This window comes from Falco biarmicus, chromosome W (genome assembly GCF_023638135.1).
Source record: "Falco biarmicus isolate bFalBia1 chromosome W, bFalBia1.pri, whole genome shotgun sequence".
Classification (NCBI taxonomy): Eukaryota; Metazoa; Chordata; class Aves; order Falconiformes; family Falconidae; genus Falco; species Falco biarmicus.
This window is the reverse complement of record NC_079310.1, coordinates 4,038,211-4,057,666: the sequence shown is the minus strand read 5'-3', so window position 1 is coordinate 4,057,666 and position 19,456 is coordinate 4,038,211. Positions and strand designations below refer to the sequence as shown.

General features: G+C 43.9%; 2 protein-coding genes across 2 annotated transcripts in view; both read right to left on the bottom strand.

The window, feature by feature from the left end:
- Positions 1–10,753: 10,753 nt before the first annotated feature.
- LOC130142146 (uncharacterized) lies at positions 10,754–18,067 on the bottom strand. Its single transcript, XM_056323624.1, has 2 exons — positions 13,566–18,067; positions 10,754–11,356 (listed from the first exon to the last, which is right to left on the bottom strand). Exon 1 carries the CDS (start codon positions 14,716–14,718, stop codon positions 13,987–13,989), a length of 732 nt encoding a protein of 243 aa, XP_056179599.1. The 5' UTR covers positions 14,719–18,067; the 3' UTR covers positions 10,754–11,356; positions 13,566–13,986.
- Positions 10,754–19,456, bottom strand: part of LOC130142145 (uncharacterized) — a 438,873-nt gene continuing 430,170 nt past the window's right edge. Inside the window, exon 2 of the mRNA XM_056323623.1 lies at positions 10,754–11,248. The gene's annotated coding sequence lies outside the window, so the exon portion shown is untranslated. The remainder of the gene's footprint in view (positions 11,249–19,456) is intronic.

Sequence of the window (19,456 nt, the reverse complement as noted above, 5' to 3'; positions counted from 1 at the left end):
AGGATTTGAGGTGCAGCCTCACCAGTGCCACGTACAGGGGAACAATCGCTTCCCTAGTCCTGCTGGCCACACTATTTCTGATACAGGCCAGGATGCTATTGGCCTGCCGAGTACAGGGGGACAATCGCTTCCCTAGTCCTGCTGGCCACACTGTTTCTGATACAAGCCAGGATGCTATTGGCCTTCTTGGCCATCTGGGCACACTGCTGGCTCATATTCAGCTGGGTGTCGACCAACATCCCCATGTCCTTTTCTGCTGGGCAGCTTTCCACTCTTCCCCAAGCCTGTAGCGTTGCATGGGGTTGTTGTGACCCAAGTGCAGGACCCAGCACTGAGCCTTGTTGAACCTCATACAACTGGCCTCAGCCCATCGGTCCAGCCTGTCCAGATCCCTCTGTAGAGCCTTTCTACTCTCAAGCAGATCAATGCTCCCACCCAATTTGGTGTTGTCTGCAAACTTACTAAGGGTGCCTGCACCTGGTCCCCTTGTCCAGATCATTGATATTAAAACTGGCCCTGATACTGAGCCCTGGGGAACACCACTTGTGGTGCGAAATCAAACTCTACAACTCACGGGGAATTATAAAGTAGGTATGTTTATTGTGGCGCCAGGTACAAGGGGGATCTCTCCTCCTAAGCTGCACACCGAGGGGTTAAATAAGCAAATACTTATAACACAGAAGCATACATATTCATTAGATTCCCAAGAAAAGATGGGATTATTACAATTAGTTCCAGGAACTCATTATCATAAATCTCCTCCCTCTGGTGAAGGTGCATTGACACCTGGTGGTTGTGGGCTGAGGTCTCTGGGAGGAAGGCTCACAGTCTTCTTCAAGATGTACTTTTCCCTTTGGCAGAAAAATGCTGAGTAGTCCACATCAGCAACCGCAGAGCCAGATTGTACTAGTTCTCTTCCCGGGTAGTACATTTTGTAGACAACACAATTCTTGCTTACAACTTAGCTATTAGTTCTGTATCTACAGCTGCAGACAGTGTCCTTGTTAGTCATTCTGTTATCTACAAGTGATGAAGCACTAGTTGCAAGGTCTGCATATTTATCAAATGATTTTAAGCTTTAACTATTTCATGACCAGCTGCCAGCTTGATTTAATTCCATTCACCAGAACTCTTTGGGCTCAGCTGTCCAGCCAGTTTTTTACCCAGTGAAGAGTACACCCATCCAAGACACGAGCAGCCAGTTTCTCCAGGAGAATGCTGTGGGAAACAGTGTCAAAGGCTTTACTAAAGTCCAAGTAGGCAACATCCACAGCCTTTCCTTCATCCAGTAAGTGGGTGACCTTGTCATAGAAGGAGAACAGGGTAGTCAAGGAGGACCTGACTTTCATAAACCCATGCTGACTGGGCCTGATCACCTGGTTGTCCTGCACATGCCACGTGATGGCACTCAAGATGAGCTGCTCCGGAACCTTCCCCGGAACCCAGGTCAGGCTGGCAGACCTGTAGTTCCCCGGTTCCTCCTTATGGCCCTTCTTGTAGATGGGTGTCACATTTGCTAACCTTCAGTCAACTCTGACCTCCCAGGGTAGCCAGGACTGCTGATAAATGATGGAAAGTGGCTTGTTGAGCTTTTCCGCCAGCTCCCTCAGTACCCTTGTGTGGATCCCATCTGGCCCCATGGACTTGTTTGTGTCTATATCCCTAGTACAAGTGTTGAAATCCTAAGTCCTGTTTTCAGCCTTTAAAAAGAATCTTTAAAAAGTGGTGCACCATCAGTGTTGTACTTATGCACCTTTTTCTTAAGGAACATACTAATGGAAATAAATCAATAACTCTAGCTGTCTGTGGAGCATTGACCTTGGCTGGATGCAATGTGCCCACCAAGCCACTCTATCACTCCCTCCTCAGCAGAACAGGAGGGGGAGAAAATAAGATTAAAAAAACTTGTGGGTCAAGATAAAGGCAGTTTAATGAAGCATTAGCAGAGGTCATGCATGGAAGCAAAGGAAAACAAAAGATGTTTTTCTCTACTTCCCATCAGCAGGTGATGTTCAGCCACTTCCTGGGAAGCAGGGCTTCAGTACACATAGTGGTTGCTCCAGAAGACAAATGTCGTAAATAATGAATGCCACCCCTCCCTCCTCCTTTCTCTTAGCTTTTCTATCTGAGCAGATGTCATATGGTATGGAATATCCCATTGGTCACTTTGGGTCAGCTGTCTAGGCTATGTCCCCTCCCAAGATCTTGCCCATCCCCAGCCTACTGGTGAGGAGAGGGAAGGTTGGAGGGACAGCCTTGATGCTGTGGGAGCACTGCCAAACCACTGGTGTGTTATCACCACCTTTCTAGCTACCAGTACAAGCACAGCACTATGAGGGCTGCTATGGGGCTCAACCAGACCCAATATGCTGTCATTTCATTCATACTTTCTTAAAGGAACAAATTAGTATCACCATGTGTCATTATCTTCAATAGTAGTAATTGGACACTTTTTGAAAATGGACAGTATTGTAGCTTTGAGATTTGATTGGGGAGAGATGGTTAAATAAAACAACTCTGTATACTGCCTTCTCTTACTAAAGTGGAGCAAGGGAAATGGCAAATTAGATCTCTGTAGAAATGATGGGTCAAAAGTAGACTTGATTTTCAATTCTAGCGTTGCAGTTTTTCTCAGTGAAATGCTGCTGTGGAACTAATCTGTATCAGTTTTATTGTCTTACCTTGTCATTGTTGTAGCTTCAGAGATAATTGCATGTCATTAGTAGGCAGTGTCCATATGAAATAAAACATGATGCAGTAGGGTACTGGAAACTGCGATACCTTCAGAGGGCTTTAATCCAACTTGGTCAACTCTGTGGGAAAGATACTGTTCATATGCAAGGTAACCTATTGTGCCTGTCTTTGATACTTGCCATTGCAGGGAACTTCCTCCTTGCTGTACAGAGTTGTGTTTGTGAACTGTCAGGACTATCTCGCTCTGCTGTTCCAAGCCATGATATGTCAGTGTTTTGACCAACTGTCCTAGCTTTGGTATCGCTTTTAGTTATTCCAAAGAACCATTTTGCTTTTATTGCTTTTTGTATAGAGGTCTCTCTGGTGTTGATACAATTCTCCCACTAGCTGTTGTATGGAAGTTTTTCTTACAACTTTTCTCTGTGGTTTCCTCCACTCCTACCCCTGAAGTCAAATTAAGAAATAAGAGATAATGGAGAAACCTGTATATTTTGGTGATGTTCCAAACTTTGGTAGGTTTATGGGATCAACAGCATCTTTCCTTGAAATCTGCATTATTACCAGATTGGTGTGAAGGAATGGTTGAGATTCTTACAGCTGTCAGTGGAGAGAAAATTAATCTTACGTGTTACTTTGGGTTGTTGAAGCCCAGTAACTTCTCCTTATAAGAAGGATATTCCTGTGATTGGTTCTTACTTGAGACGCTGAGCATCACTCCAGTTTTTACTCCATCTCAGATACTAGATGCTGGCTTTAACACTGCACCAAGCTTTCATTGGCTACTAGATGTTGGGGTCTGGAGCGGGTCTGCAGACAAGTTAGTTGACTTCAAAGACTTAGCCGTGTACCTTTAAGACAGCCACAAATTGTCAGGTATGTAAACAGGATGTGAAGAATCGGAACTTAGAACCGCAGCATACGGGCACCTACAGCAACAGCAAATAGCAAGCAAGAAGAAGGACACAAAAACCTATCAGGGTCTAACACCTGCACTGTCTAAGATATATAAATAGTTTGTATAAACAATAAAGGGGCCATTTTGTCTGAACCCAGCCACGCAGACATAGTGTTTCTTTTCAGTCCGCCTCGACTTGCGTCACCACAACTAGACGTTTCCAGTAGTAACTAGTGGCTGAAATATTAGAACTATAAGTGTCAATGTAAGTATCTAAAGAAATGATTGCATGACATTGCTCTGATAAAACAGAAAGGATTTCATAGTACATTGGCTAGATTTATTAGTACACACACTTTTCACTTTAAGGAAAACCAGGTTGTGAACTTGCCATGCAGTGGCCAGTCTTCAATGAAGTCTTCAGCATGTGGTTAAGCTCTGTTTACATGGACGTGTAAACTTAGCTGCCTTGAACCTGATGCAGTGTTGCTGTGTGCTTCTGTCACTTGTTCCACAGCGAGTTGTATGGTCACAGTTTTGAGTGTTATAGGCAGAGATGAATTTGTGGCCATACGTGCCAGGAAATGTCACAGGACACTGACCGGCCCCAGTGTCAGGCTGTGCTTCATGCTGCATATTGACCAAATCTTTTGCTAAAGCTTTTGAAAACAAATCCAGAGTGCTGGGTTAAAAGTTGCTGGTAAAGCAACGAGCAGGGATTCTTTTTGATCTCCAGAGGAGCTGCTCTTTGAAGTTGATATCTCTTTCTTGTAACTCAGAGAAGGGTTTCTACAGATTTAGCTATGCTTGTGGTGCTGGGTCAGGACTTTCCTTGCTGGAGCTCAACCACAGGGTAGCCTTCACTGTGCTGAATGCCCCTTGAATGCAAAGGCCAGGTAGTAGCAAGAGGAAAAGCCAGTATACTTTGGAGTGTTTTCTTCAAAAGCTTTTCCTCAGCTTTTACAGAATGCCCTGATGGCTTAATGTGACACATCCTATTTTTAATGCAAACAGCTCCCTTCTGGAATCCTACTGTTGTCTAGAAAATGTGCAAGAGAAAAACCAAAAGATTGCATTTTGGGCCACTCCAAAAGCACGTGTGTAGGACTTGGTGTATAGGCTGTGTGTGATTTGTTTAATGTTTCCATGGTCCTTCTGGTAGGAACAAGGTTTCTTCCCATAGATGAAGAGGGCTCTGATAGCCCTGTTGAGTACACAGAAGCAATGCTAACAAGATCAGGGATTTAGATTTCTGTTCTCAATTGATTTTTATTTTTTTTAAACATCTTTCCACTGTGGATCAGGATTTCTGTTTAAGCCTTTCCTTTGCTTCCTGGGTGGTCAGGGGCAAACATTAGAACTGCACAACATTCATCCTGTATCTCTAAGGTTAAAAAGTTAATTTTGAGTTTACACTTCAGCAGCACCTCTGAGATTCTGGCAGGTCTCCCTGTGGAGGTACTGGCCACCTTCCTGAGAAACCAACAAGGCAGGTGAGGGCAAACCAAGACTGAATAGACTGTTAGTGTCAACTTTCCTTTTGGAGCTTAGCAGCTCATGGCTTGCTTGGAGGTGATGGGAATTCTCCAACAAAAACAACCCAAAGAAAAATGTATCCTATCCTGGCAATGAAATCTAAATAGACAGTGTAGGAAACCTTACGGCTCCAGAGTGCTAGATGCTTGTGTCCCACAGATGGTCTCTAAAGTGATCTTGCAGCATTAATTTTTGTCTTCATACCCTCTGGTTGTTCTCACTGAAGTCAGATGGTAGTCAACAGCCATATTAGGATAGAAAGAGCCTTTTGGGATATCAGTGTGACATCCACATCTGTTCTCCCCAAATAGCCACCATTCTTCTTGTTCCTACAGACATGATGTTACAAGCTGGCTTAATGCAGGACCTACAATTCTGAAACAGTTTCACTTTTATATAGACCAGAAGTATATGAATGTGCTTGTACCAGGAATAAAAAAATGCTTCTATAACAATTTTTGTGTCTTACAACTTAATTACTTGACTGCGTCTTTTAGCTAACTGGCATAGGATGTAGCGCTCTCTCTCCTTATGAGCAACATATCATTATCTTCTAATGGGTTTCTTAAATCCCTTTCATGGAAGGAACCTCCTGTCTGGTATGGGACAGGATATTACATAGTCCTTGGCTTCACGGTGGTGATGGCTGTTATAATGTGCGGGAAAATGAATGGGTCTGCAGTACTGTTTTCCATTCCCAGGAACATCTGAGGGTTCATCTGTGCTGTAACCACATCAACAACTCCAGCACTGTGTAGAGATGCCTGAATGAATGTTAAGATAAGAAAGAATCTCTGTCCAGGCATCCCAGCATGGAGACCAGCAGGACTGCAAGGTCTGTCCCAGAAGGCAGGTAAATTAGCCTTCAGTGAGCTTCATGCTTTTGTGATGAAAATATACCTCAGGTAACTTGTTTAAAGCTAAGTGGAGTTGTCTTTCAGCCTCACTGCAGTAACTCGATAGCAGTGAGTCCCTCAGAGCACTGAATGTTTTTAGCCACATGGAAGGGATTTGCCTCCAAGCTATGCAAGAGTGCATGCCAGTCATGCAGAGGTTCTATTGCCTCATGGTTACATGTCTTCGCTTACTAACATATTTGAGCTGCTTCCAGCAAGGTTACTTGTGAAGAGTGAGTCTGGAGGGGAGATTCTTTTGATGTTCACTTATTTGACTTGAGTTTTCTGAGTCCTAAAGGATGTGTTTTGTAGATGACTCTGCAGGGGAGGCAGCGAGGAAAGCCAGATACAAGTGTCTTTGCTTTAAAAATAGGGAAGAAAACTATTTCTCTTAACTGTCAGTTGCTGAACTGAACTGTAACTAAATTTCCAAGCAATCTATAAGCCCTACAGAATATTGTGTAGAGTTTCATATCTTTCAGTTTTGTGCAAGGCAGTGATTATTGGGGGCAGTTTTTAGAGCTCTTGCAGAGTAATGGAAGATTGCTACCCAGTTCCAGTGCTGCCATGTTCCTTCCTAAAAAACTGTCCGGAAAGTGTTCTGGGAGGAGGATTTTTTTTGCATCCTGCTGCTGTTGGAAAAGTTTCAGAACAGGGCAAGTTGTGTGGATTGGCCTCTGGTATCTGTTCTGTTCTTGCTTGAAATAACTTTACTCAGTAAGCCTTTTTCAGATTGTTTTGGCAGTTTCTGTAGGTGACTCCTATGCTGTGTCATGACCCGACAGACTTCCCACCTGCTACCCAGAGCAGGGAATCCACTTCACCGGTTATGGACCCAGGTGGTGCAAACAAATGCTAGGACTCACAGTCTGATTAATGTGATTGCTTTAATAAACACCATAAATCAATGCCCACAAACAAACCACTATCCCTGTTAATATAATGGAGTCAGTGATCGTATGTTGTTCATCCTTGATAGTATTATAATAAGCAGCACACAGAAAGGTAAATAAATAGACTAAAAAGTTGATTAAAACATTATAGTAAGATACAAGTGAAAGAAAGCAAATAGACATACAACCTGCTCAGAGGGAAAGTGCAGCGTGATGATGATAGGGAATCTCAGGCCGGCTGAGATGGAGCTCCATTGAGCACTCTCTGAGTTGAGATTTTATACCCTTGCAGTCACGTAGGCTTTTTGTATGGATAACTTTGATAGGCAAGCCTTTTTTATCAGTTCAGACACAACATGGAGGTGTTACAACACTGGATGTGTGAAGAAGAAACTACCCGGCCTATGCCCGGTTTTGCTCCTCTCTTATGGCTTCAATGGCAGTTTCCATTCTTCAGTACACTTCTTCTTTTTTGTTTTTTCCAAACAACAGCCTGAACCTCACATGCTGCCATGGTGCACTAGGCTTTAGAGGCAACTGGAAACCAATGGAAGTCCTCTACAGTGCCCCTGTGAAAGCCATCAGATAAGAGTTTTAAATTATCTGTATGCCTTGGCCTACATGCCTAGCATGTATCACTAAACATGCTTTTCTTAAAGACTTCCTTGCTGCCAGCCTTCCTGCTGCTGTCCCCCCACGTTACTTCAGATTGCTGTGGGGTCCGATACGACTTTAAATACCGGGGCACAGCCAAGTATGTTTGTGTACATTTGCAGGTTTCTGTCCTTAATGTGAGAGCCACTGAGTTTTGTGTGCACCTGTAAAGAGACTGCAGATGAAGCAGCTGAGGAAAGATGTCTCACAAACTCCCAGCAGAGGTTTGTAAGGTGCTTTCTGTGTGACAAGGTGTAGATGTTGGCAAGGGAGTGACAGCAGGCACCAGCATGTAGGTTATGGGAAGACCTAAGATGTGACGCAGGCTGTCGCATCTATAAGTTGTAGCAGAGCAGAGGAAAAGAGCCCCCTGGAGAACTTCAAAACAACAACCCGCCCATCAGCCCTATGCACAGAAGAGGGAGCCACAGGCTTGTTGGGTGTTCAGCAGGTTGGGATTTCTGCCAAGAATTAAGCTGTAATTAGGCAGCAAAAGGGCTGATGAAGAAATACCAGAGGTCATAGACCTTTAACAACGCTTCTGATGGGAAGGTAGTTGTCACATGAAGGGAGGGGGAAGATTTTCATGAACCCTAGTGTTTGATCGGTCTATCAGCACCCCAGGAAAACCAAGACCCTTGTGCCCGACCAGTTTGTCAGTGTCCTGTTACAGGGATCCTTCACTGAATGGACCCGCTCGATTGGAGGGTGATTCGACTGACTTGTCAGGGAAATGTGCCAACAGCATAATGTTGGAAGAAGGGTTCGCCGGAGTCAAGAAGACGCTCAATATGAGTTATGCATCTTGCTCAACTTTATTAGTTTCTAACACTACTTATATAGAACCGATACACATGCATATTTGTAAAGCAGAAATATAATTGGTTAGTAGTCTCTAAGCACGCGCGGTTCTCACACCCCTAATTATCATGACTAAAATAAGCATTCTATCCATGTAGCTAATTGTGTTGCTGTGCTTCAGCCTTGTAGTTTGTTACTCCCTATATTCCTATACCGGTCCCTATCTTTCTTGGCCCTGCACCTGCTTTCCCAGCAGCTGTATCTTGTTACAGCCACGGCCTGTTGGCACAACATAATTACTTGGTCTCAGGATTCAAGAATAGCTCAAGGCTACCTTTCTTGTTAACTTCAGCACAGCAACTTCAGTACAGTTCTGATTACAGGCCTATTCTAATACCAGGCCTGGATTGTGCAGATCTTCAGAGATTCTAAGGCCACGCTTCTGCAGCCATTCTTCTACAGTTCCCCCTTTTTTCTTTTGCACAAGCCAGGCCTGATTGGTTATGTTAAAAACTACTCTCTTTAAACAAATAAAACACAGCTAAAAACTAAAAGCATTACAATAATGATTATAACAAAGCGTATTCCTTCCATCAATAACGTCTTTAACCAACCTGTTATGCCCAATCCTCTCAACCATTCATCAAAGGGATTATCATCAGCAAGAATATGCTTCATGTTTCCCTGCAGTTGTGACAACTTCTTGTGCATAGATATGGAATGATCGGAAAGGTTCACACAACACATCCCTTCAAAATCCTCACAACCGTGTCCATGTGCTAATAACAAAAAATCTACTGCAGCTCTATTTTGTAATGTAGCATGCCTAACACTATCTACGTCAAGCGATAACGAACTTAAAATCTGCGATGTAAGATTAAATTGTTTCTCTCCCCAACACGCTAATCTTTGTATATTCTTAGCGTTTAATGCAGTCATTACTCCTGGCATAAATATGGAGGCTAAGACATTTGTTGTTACAGGCTGCAGATCGACTCGGTCATTACATGTTTCATCAAAGGTGCGCAGTGCCCTTCGTGATCTATGAAATTGTGGAGTCATTTTCAATAAGTCCTTCATACGTGGAGCAAAGAAAGTTAAACGCCCTAAATAACATGGTCCACTGACAAGATTCAAAGGAATCCCTGGCCATGCTCTATCTCCACATATCAAAAAGACTCCCGGTGGCAACTGATAGCCCCCTGATATATTTACATGTAGGCCTCCAGTTTTCAATTCACCCCTAATGTAGTAAAAATGGCTGCAGAAGCATGGCCTTAGAATCTCTGAAGATCTGCACAATCCAGGCCTGGTATTAGAATAGGCCTGTAATCAGAACTGTACTGAAGTTGCTGTGCTGAAGTTAACAAGAAAGGTAGCCTTGAGCTATTCTTGAATCCTGAGACCAAGTAATTATGTTGTGCCAACAGGCCGTGGCTGTAACAAGATACAGCTGCTGGGAAAGCAGGTGCAGGGCCAAGAAAGATAGGGAGCGGTATGGGAAAATAGGGAGTAACAAACTACAAGGCTGAAGCACAGCAACACAATTAGCTACATGGATAGAATGCTTATTTTAGTCATGATAGTTAGGGGTGTGAGAACCGCGCGTGCTTAGAGACTACTAACCAATTATATTTCTGCTTTACGAATATGCATGTGTGTCGGTTCTATATAAGTAGTGTTAGAAACTAATAAAGTTGAGCAAGATGCATAACTCATATTGAGCATCTTCTTGACTCCGGCGAACCCTTCTTCCAACACCCAAATAGGTGAACCGGTTAGATTTTGAAACCTTGTATCAAACTCCCATTCACCTTGTCGTGCTAGCCACAATCGTCACGGTTCACCAAACCAAATTACTCCAGTGCCATTCAGAGGTTGAAGTGGTGATAGCGTGTCGTTGTATTCTGGCATTCCCATTGCAGTTACGTTAACGTATTTAATGGGCACAATGCTACCCAATAGGTCTGTGATAAACGCAGTCATGATTCATGTCAAAAATAGAATGTACTGTGATAAGTGTAATTGTTGTACCCTGGACCCTCAGATTAAAAGTCTGATGCTCTACTGACTGAGCTATCCAGGCATAAAAGACGCTGCTTTTAGGACTCAGGTGTGTGCGTGGTGGAACCAATTGAGTTCTGCGCGCACCCAGCGCTGTCCTTGCTTATTGTTTCTCAACTTAAATTGATTGAACCCAAAATAAAATTGTTTTAATTGTTATCGTTTATAACAGGTCTAACTCATGCAATGGTAAATGATATGGTCGATTTAAATTCTCAATAACCGTTTTCTGCCACGCTGCATTACACATAGAAGGCCAAACAAATTGCCCATTTGGACTCATACATGTACCATTCTGACTGGAAGTCAGATCCACTGTTTTAACATTCCAAAACCCATCAAAATTTGTTTAATTCTCTTGCAGGGGAATACCAATTAAACAAGTTCTAAAGGGGTTGTCTGCCTGTTGCAGACTTAAACAAAAGACTGTTATTCCCATGATATTTGCCCATGTCACCCATATGTTTGTCCTAGGCAAGATGTCAAAAATACTTTGGCCAACGGGTAAAAGAATTCATCAAGACCGTAAACCAAGTCCACCACTTAAACATGTTTAGTCCTACAATTTCCACCTTTTTTTTTTTTTTTTTCCTCACATTCCACCCCACAAATCTGTGCTTTCACAGATTCTGATGATGTATGCTGTCGCCAATCAGCATGGTATTACACTAGTCGTATGCTTTCTCTTGCTTCATGCCCGGTTACTAATCAAACACATACACTCTTTACACCATTGACATTTCAGCTTTGGCTTACAGAACCGTTTTACCCCACATAGCATACATTGGCACAATACCCGCGGGTTACATCCCTTACAACATAGACAGTTTATTCCGTCTGCTTGCTCTGAGTCTTCTCTTCCGTCTTCTGGTCTTGACATACAGGTCGCACAAACTTGCTAGGGACCCATATAGGTCCTTTATCTGTGGAGATACAAAAATAACCTCTACCGATAAATAACACCTGATTAGGTCCTTCCCATAGGCCTGAGGTCATATTTTTATACAGAACATTCAAACCAGGAGCTGTAGTTGTTTAGTTCCCTCGTGCTGTTTGGTGATGTATAACAACAGGTGGTCCCTTTCTACCCTCCATAAGGGAGAGATAGTTTAAGGTAAACAACACCTTAGTCAACCCTTTAGTTACGTCTGTGTCCTGCGATACTTTCTGTCTCTGAAGATAATCCTTCAGGGTACGGTTTGCCCTTTCAACAACTGCTTTCAGTTCTAAGGTTTGAAGGTTGTCCCGTGGTTCACCAGTGGTCACGTGTTTCTGCCACTGATTATCGGATTGCCAAACACACGCAGCCTTCTTCATCTTTCGTCCTGCATCTGTAAATACCGTTGGCCCTTCAGCTGGTCTTTTTGAGGATAACGGTCTCGCAATCCACTGGTAATGCTCTAACATCTTCCAGAGAGGTCTTTTTGGCCGGTTGTTGTGTACAACACCTGTATAGCCCATCAAGGCTTCCTGTATGGCTGTTGAATGTCTCAGGAGCCACTCATAATCATCACCATGGACTGGAATACTGATATCTGCCGGTTCAGTCCCATCAATTTCAACAATCCTGTCTCTTCCTTTTCTCACCAAGGCCGCTACTGCTTCAGGGCGACTTAAAATACGATGTCTGGGTTGCAATGGCAAAAACAACCACTCTAAAATGATCGCTGTATTTTCCCCCTTTTTCTTTTGCCATTGCAAAATCAGGGCAAAAGGTGAAGTGGCAACATTACAAACCAAAAAGGATAACAGATGATTTGCCATTCGGTGACCACACCAGCCAGTCTGAATCTTGCGGGACACAACTTTCAGGGCAGCCCGCTGTTCTGGTGAACAAGTTCGGGGACTGTTGGCTTCGGTGCCATGCAACCAGGATCGGAACGGTTGCAAATCATCGTTAGTGAGTCTCTTTGTGTGTCATCAGGGTGTAAGGGAATCATGAAAAAAAAAACTGTCTTTCAAGTCTATCACAACAATTTGCCAAATCTGAGGGATCATCATAAAAGGTGGAAGAGGAGGTTGCAACACTCCCATCACTAAAATCTGATCATTAACCTTCCATAAATCGTGTCCCAGTTATGTGCATCACGATTATTAATCAGTACTGGACAAGCTAACGAGCTGGTCACCTGCCAATCGTCCTCCAAAATAGCATCACGAACAATACCAGACCAATGCTGTAGAATTGGATCTTTTCTCGAGTTCAGCATCGGTGGGGTAGTTGGGCTAACTGGAGGAACTACAGGTATTGAAGTAGTAGGCAGGTTCATTTTAACTCGCTTTACCAGGTTTCTTAATTTATCTATTACCTCCTGTAAGGATTTCTCTGTACTGTTATCACAAGGCTTTTCCCCGCCTTCCTCCTCAAATTCGTCAGATGATGTTTCAGGACGACAAGGATACGTCATCGCACGGCGCTTCTGCCCGCCCTGACGTGATTGGTGCAGCAGGACTCGCTACCCCGCCCTCCTGGGGAGGCTCAGCAGCCTCTTCGGGTTCGGCTCAGTTACAGCAGGCTCCCGAGGAGTAACTTTCGGTTTGTCCGTTGTCTTATCTAAAAGCTCCGGCACTGTTGAACATGCAGGGGCAGACATACCCTTCATAGGAATAGTATGCCCAACTCCGAAAAGTGTAGCCAAGAGAGAAGGCTTAGGTGAATCACCCTTCTGCTCCACCGGCTTTTCTACAACATCTCTCCCCAAGGCTTCTATAGCTGCCGCTACTTTTTTTTTTTTTTTTTTCCCCGCTTTCATAGTTTCCAGAGTGTTAACTATCGACCGCCACCCCAGAGGCAATTTCCCAGTTCTCTCCATTCCGCAATACTAATCAATAACGCGGGCTCGGGTTTCTTATTCTTTTTTCGTGCCCAGCGAACTAAGGTCTCCACTTTTGTCTCTTTAACGCCCTCCCCTCTCCCAAGGAGGATGCCAGTTAACAGTTTAATTGCCGCGTCTAATTCCATCATTCCATCGCGGTCTTCTCAGAGCTCTCCCCTTTCACAGAAAGGATATCAGCGCGGGGAAGCCCTGCCGCGATTTACTTGTCGCGGCCTTACGTAGTGCCCCCCCCCTTCCTCTCACAGAGAGGAATTTAGCGTAGAGTTCTGCCGCGATTTACTCTACATGGTCTTACCACCGGCGGGGGTGCGATCTGCAGCTCTACACCGAACTCTGGACTCCACTTTTCGCCAGCAGCTGGGGGGATCCGTGGCGGTGGGTGGTCGGGCGAGCGGGGGGAGCCGCGGGGCACTGACGGCATGCTGGTGGGGTGCGGGGAACTGTGCTGGTGTAAGAAGCAATCTGGCTAGCGAAGTACAGTCACTGGGTGTCATGATTTCAGAGTCAAACAAATAATTCAGCAGGTGCTTGGCTGGTTCTGATTGTAAATCATATTGTGTAACAGTTTGTCGTAGGTGCTGCATAAACTTCCAATCAAAAGGTTTCCATGCTGCGGCTGCTGAACCATCTGGTAAAGTGGTGGTCCACACCAGACATGCAACAGCAGAAGCAGCCTGCCACTCTCCCTCCAATATAGCGTCTCATATAACCCCAGACTAACGACTTTGGGAAGCGGCATGGTGGAGGATAACGCCTTCCTGGGTCAGGACCCGAAGATCACGACCGGCAGTAGGCAGATGGCATTCGTTCAATTGCTGCTGCAAGCGGTTTAGGGTCCGGTCGGAGGGTTTTGTTCGGGGACGGGGGATCGGGGCAGCTGGGGTGGGTTCATTTTCTTTATCGGACTCTGCGCTTTCATTCAGAGGCGCTCTCGGACCCGCACTTGTACCCTCTTCCTCATCTAGCACGGGGGGCGGCTCTCGGTAGCTTTCAGGTCGGCGTGGAGCACCTGTTGCGGCGGCACCCTCCGGAGATGGTGTCGGCTGTAATAGCTCTGTCGCAGATTTTGTAATAGGCACAATTATGCCTTTTGCAGACGGAGCGCCTTGACCAAATAATCGGGTAGACTCCGACTCGGTTTCCCTACCAAGGAGGTCTGAAGCAGCCATAGCCATTTTTTTCTCCGCAACCATTGATCGTAAATGGTTCACGATCTCCCGCCAGGTAGTCCCCAAGTCCTTGGCCGACTTGCTGCCACTAAGGGTCGCATCGCAAAGGGAATCCCCGATCTCTCGCCACTCAGTCACACTAAACATCAATTGCGGGTCTTTTAGGTGTCCTTTTTCATTTGTCCACCTACAGAGATCATGGAGCTTCTTTGTGCTCACGCTAGCCTCTCGCTTAGCAAGAATATCAGATAATAGCGTGAGTGCCGCCTCCCTTTCCATTATCGAGGGAAAAACGGTCTTACCGGTGCGGATCCGTGCAGGAGCTCACTGCCGGATTCAGACGTCTTTACTCCTTACGGATGCCTTCCTGCTCAAACTCCTCTCAGCGACTCTCAATTCGCAAAGCCGACCCTCGCAATGCAAAGGCAGAGTTTTTCCAGCTTTCCCGTGGTTCGGGCGCCAATTGTTGGAAGAAGGGTTCACCGGAGTCAAGAAGATGCTCAATATGAGTTATGCATCTTGCTCAACTTTATTAGTTTCTAACACTACTTATATAGAACCGATACACATGCATATTCGTAAAGCAGAAATATAATTGGTTAGTAGTCTCTAAACACGCACGGTTCTCACACCCCTAACTATCATGACTAAAATAAGCATTCTATCCATGTAGCTAATTGTGTTGCTATGCTTCAGCCTTGTAGTTTGTTACTCCCTATATTCCCATACCGGTCCCTATCTTTCTTGGCCCTGCACCTGCTTTCCCAGCAGCTGTATCTTGTTACAGCCACGGCCTGTTGGCACAACATAATTACTTGGTCTCAGGATTCAAGAATAGCTCAAGGCTACCTTTCTTGTTAACTTCAGCACAGCAACTTCAGTACAGTTCTGATTACAGGCCTATTCTAATACCAGGCCTGGATTGTGCAGATCTTCAGAGATTCTAAGGCCACGCTTCTGCAGCCATTCTTCTACAGCATAAGGGGGATCCCCCAGCGGGTCTTTCCACTTTATTCGAATATGTTACCTGTTGCCAGGAACTGCTAGCGTCCACAAAGGACTAACACTATCAGTTTACGGAAGAACACTCTTTATTAATATAAAATCCTGACAAATTAAGGTTCGTGATTGCCATTGATAGAGACTGTCTGCAAAAACAAGCTTGAAGTGATATACAACCAAACTATAATCACTAATAACAGCTAGCGTGAGTTAGCTATTAAGCATGCATAAGACAAAGTTCTTACCCAATAGGCGTCCCTATGGGGGGAGAAGACAGGTTCAGCCCGCCGACTGATCCCAGGAGTTATGATGGAATCTTCCCCTCTCGTCTCCCCTCATCTCTCCACTTTTTATACTTCATAGTATATTGCGTATTCATTCATCATACACAGGATTGGTTACAAGTTTCTTGCTTCCAATGCAAATTAGTATGCATCCTCAGATAGTACTACTGAAGTTCTCTAACAACTACGCATGCTCCTCAAGCATGGTTTTGCCTTCTTTTGGGGCCGCTATTTGAGTTGGAGGTCATTGTCTCCCGCTACCACAATTACCTTTGTCCTATTTTCAACTAATTTTCTGTTGATGTCAGTGGATTGCAACACCTTATCAGCCTGTTTCCTCTTATAGCTAGAACTTCCCTCACTTGAAGGCTTCTTTCTGCATAACGTAGATAACGGTGTTCTTTTCACTCTCTGTTCTGTGTTTCTCATCCTCCCTAAGGCTGACTACCTTGATTAGGAGTCCCTTCATTCATAACAACTTTAGAGAGTGAGTCAGCTTGACCTAGCTCTGTGAACACTGAATCAGAGTGTGGTAATCCAGGAGTTTAGACAATTCCCCTCCTCTGGACTTATTTCAGTCCAGGACTAGTCCATTTCCATCACATTTAGGTGGCGCTTGAGTGACTCTAGTCATACATATTGTTGTTGCTAACTGGTATCACATGCCCAGTGAGGTGTAGTGTTACCTTGGAGGCAGGTAACTTTGACATGGGAGGTGTGCGTTAGTATTACAATGAGATTATTTCATCTGAGGAAAGTCATTTTGCCACAATGGTTGACTCAGCCACAGACATCTCATGGATTCTTCATGCGACAACTGCTATGCAGCTTATCAGCTGTGTGGTGCCATCAAGTTCCCATTCCTGCAGGGAGCACAACAGAGCCTGGCCATGGTGTCTCCACTCCGCTCCATCCTCTGTCACGCCTATCAGCATGTGCTGAGCTGGCAGGGTGTGTTGCTTAGGGAATTGTGGTGATGTAGATTCCGTGCATGCCAACCATCCTGAAAGTGATAGCTGTATTTTACCCTAAAAAATCTTTCTGTAATACTACGCTTCTATTAGGACCCAATTTTTCTCTAATTCCCTCCCTCAAGGTGATTTTCCCACAGTAGTCAAATCTTTTCCAAAGTCAGAGTTTCTGAAACCTTGGTAGACACAAACATGCCACCAAAACCTGCTGGGATGGAGGGAGCTTTTCCAGGAAACATTAAATGTAACACTTGGGTATATGCATTGGGCGTACACTTTTTGCTGCGGCTGACGACTGCAGTGGTCCTCTGAGCACCAAATTCTTTTTCTAAACAAATCAGCATTAATTTACCTCCCGCTTCAGAATTTGTAGGGGAGAGGCCTCTGCCTTCTGCTAGACCCTTCTTTTCCTGCCCCCGTAAAGTGGGTTGCACAGCCAAGGGCAGCTCCTTCACAGTACAGGTATAGGAATCAACATATCAGAGACCAAAAGCAATTGCAGCATAAAAAAATACCTTGCTTGCTTTGAGCAATGCCCAGCTTTTTTGGCCACCTTATTTTAAATGGCACTTTGAGAAATTCTTGTCAATACATTCATGGGGACATATGTAGCTCATTTAATCACTGAAAGCATTAATGACTCTGGGTTTGGGACAGCTGCTTATTTTGCAGTGCACTTCTCAACACCTGCTTGTCAGCAGAACAGAATTCCGAAGCAGAGAGGGTTGTTTTTCCTACAAATATTTGAGGCTGCATGTTGGTTTTATCACCTCTATAGATAAGCTGTACTGCTTCCTGCTGCTGGAAGAGAGCAACATTCTGGTTAGGTATATATGCTTGTCCTGTACTAATCTGAACAAGATAAATTTCTGCACCCTGGAGACAAGTGGCAAGGCTTCAGAGATGTCTGATTAGTTGTCAGCCTGTTCTCTGGTATACTTCAACTTTCCCTCTACCAAGCTACTGCTTATAGAGGTCCTGTGTGAAAGAGACAGTTAAGCAGAGAAACAGTCTTATATCCAAGTTTAAAGAAAGTTTCTTGGAATATTACTGCAGAAGTAGGGAATGTAGTGGTTACTACATGCACTCTTTTAGCTTTAGTTGCTTTCCTGGAAGTCACAGACTACAAGAGCTGTAAAGCTCTGAGCAGCTGCAAAATATCCATGGCAGGGAGCAGGTGGTAGGAGATTAAACATTTGGGGACTTAACAGTGCATAAAGAAAAGATAGGAAGAGATAGAGGGAGATGCTTGGGGGTTTAGTGGAAGGGAAATTGCAGAGACAGGTGCAGAAACATTTTGCTGGAGAAATCTAGTTTGATATTATTGCTTATTGTTGCAATCTCAACCATTGATGTCTGTCAGGTGGTAACAGATAACAATATGGAACTTGCCAGGCATTTCACTGGCTAACATAGCTGGGTTTGATTTTCAATATGTAATCAGCTATTTTAAAGATTCCACACAAATATTTAATTCAGAATCAACCTGTGTGAAAGAAACTTGCTACTGTATAAATAAAACATTCAGAAGAACATGATATCAACATTTTGCTGTCAAACTAGTGAACTGGAAAAGTTTCTATCTGAACACTTGGTGCCTAGGTTTATGTGCAAAGCCCCAGCTTCTCTGGTAATCATCTTTTCAGGGGCATGAAAAAGATTTTTCAGGTTATTAAACTGAAATAGTTGAATAATTTCACAGGTGAGAAATCAATTGGGAGTTGGAAAAAGGGAAAAAAGCTTACTTGTCTTCAAGCTGTGAAAGATGTCTGAAGCAGAGACCTGTTCTGAAATCTTGTTGGACCTGTGGTCAGAAATTTGATCAATTTTGCAACATACTGATTCAAAATGTGCATTTATAATCTTAGGTGTGCAGTGCTTTTAAGACTTTCTATTGCTTTTTAAAAGTTGGATTTGTGCACTTGACCTCCAATTTCTATTCAAATATAGTTTTAGCAGAAGAGTGGGAATTTGCGGGGAAGGAAATCAGATTAATTTATCATGACACCAGAGACTGGATAAACATAACAATGGTGATTACTTTGGCCAGGCAAAAGTCATAGCAAAAATAGTTACTATTTTTAGTAGTAACTAAAAATGTTCCCTACTCAGGGGAGCAGCCTGTTACTTTTTTAGAAGGAAATTAGAAGGGTTGATTTTTAGAGAAAAAAATCTGACTATTGATCAGTGTAATTAACAACTGGCAGAGTAGCAACTCATAAGGTACAAAGTATGTTAATGAAGGGTGAACTTTGACCACATGGTAGTAGAGCACTTTGGATTAGGACTGTATGAGATGATTCAGAAAGGCCCCTCTGAGCATCATGTTTTGTTAACTTTCATTTTGTTTTTGAGGCTGTAAACTTACTCCTTCCACCCTGTGCTTTGACTTCTCTGTTCCTGGTTCTTTGATGTATCTCCTGTTGTCCCCAGTAGCCCAATGTTCCTCTGTATATTGATTGGGTTTTTTGGTTTGTTCTTTTGGTTTTGGGGTTGTGTGGGTTTTTTGGGTGTGTGGTGGGGTCTTCTTTTGGGTTGTCTTTTTTTTTTTTTTTTCCAATTTAAATGATAGATTGCAATTTCCTTCAGGCAGAAGATGATGGGGAAAAAAACATTCTAAGCAACAGATTAAGACTCTGTGAAAGCCTCAGTTACAATAATGCTGGCTTTTCCCTCTCCCACACAGATTTAGACTGAATCAAAGCTGTGTTTGGGAGAAGAACCATATTGGAGAAACCTCCACTAGTGTTTCAGACCCTT

Excerpts from the sequence above, each read along its gene's own strand:
- LOC130142146 (XM_056323624.1), bottom strand. The coding sequence starts at position 14,718 with ATGGAAAGGGAGGCGGCACTCACGCTATTATCTGATATTCTTGCTAAG.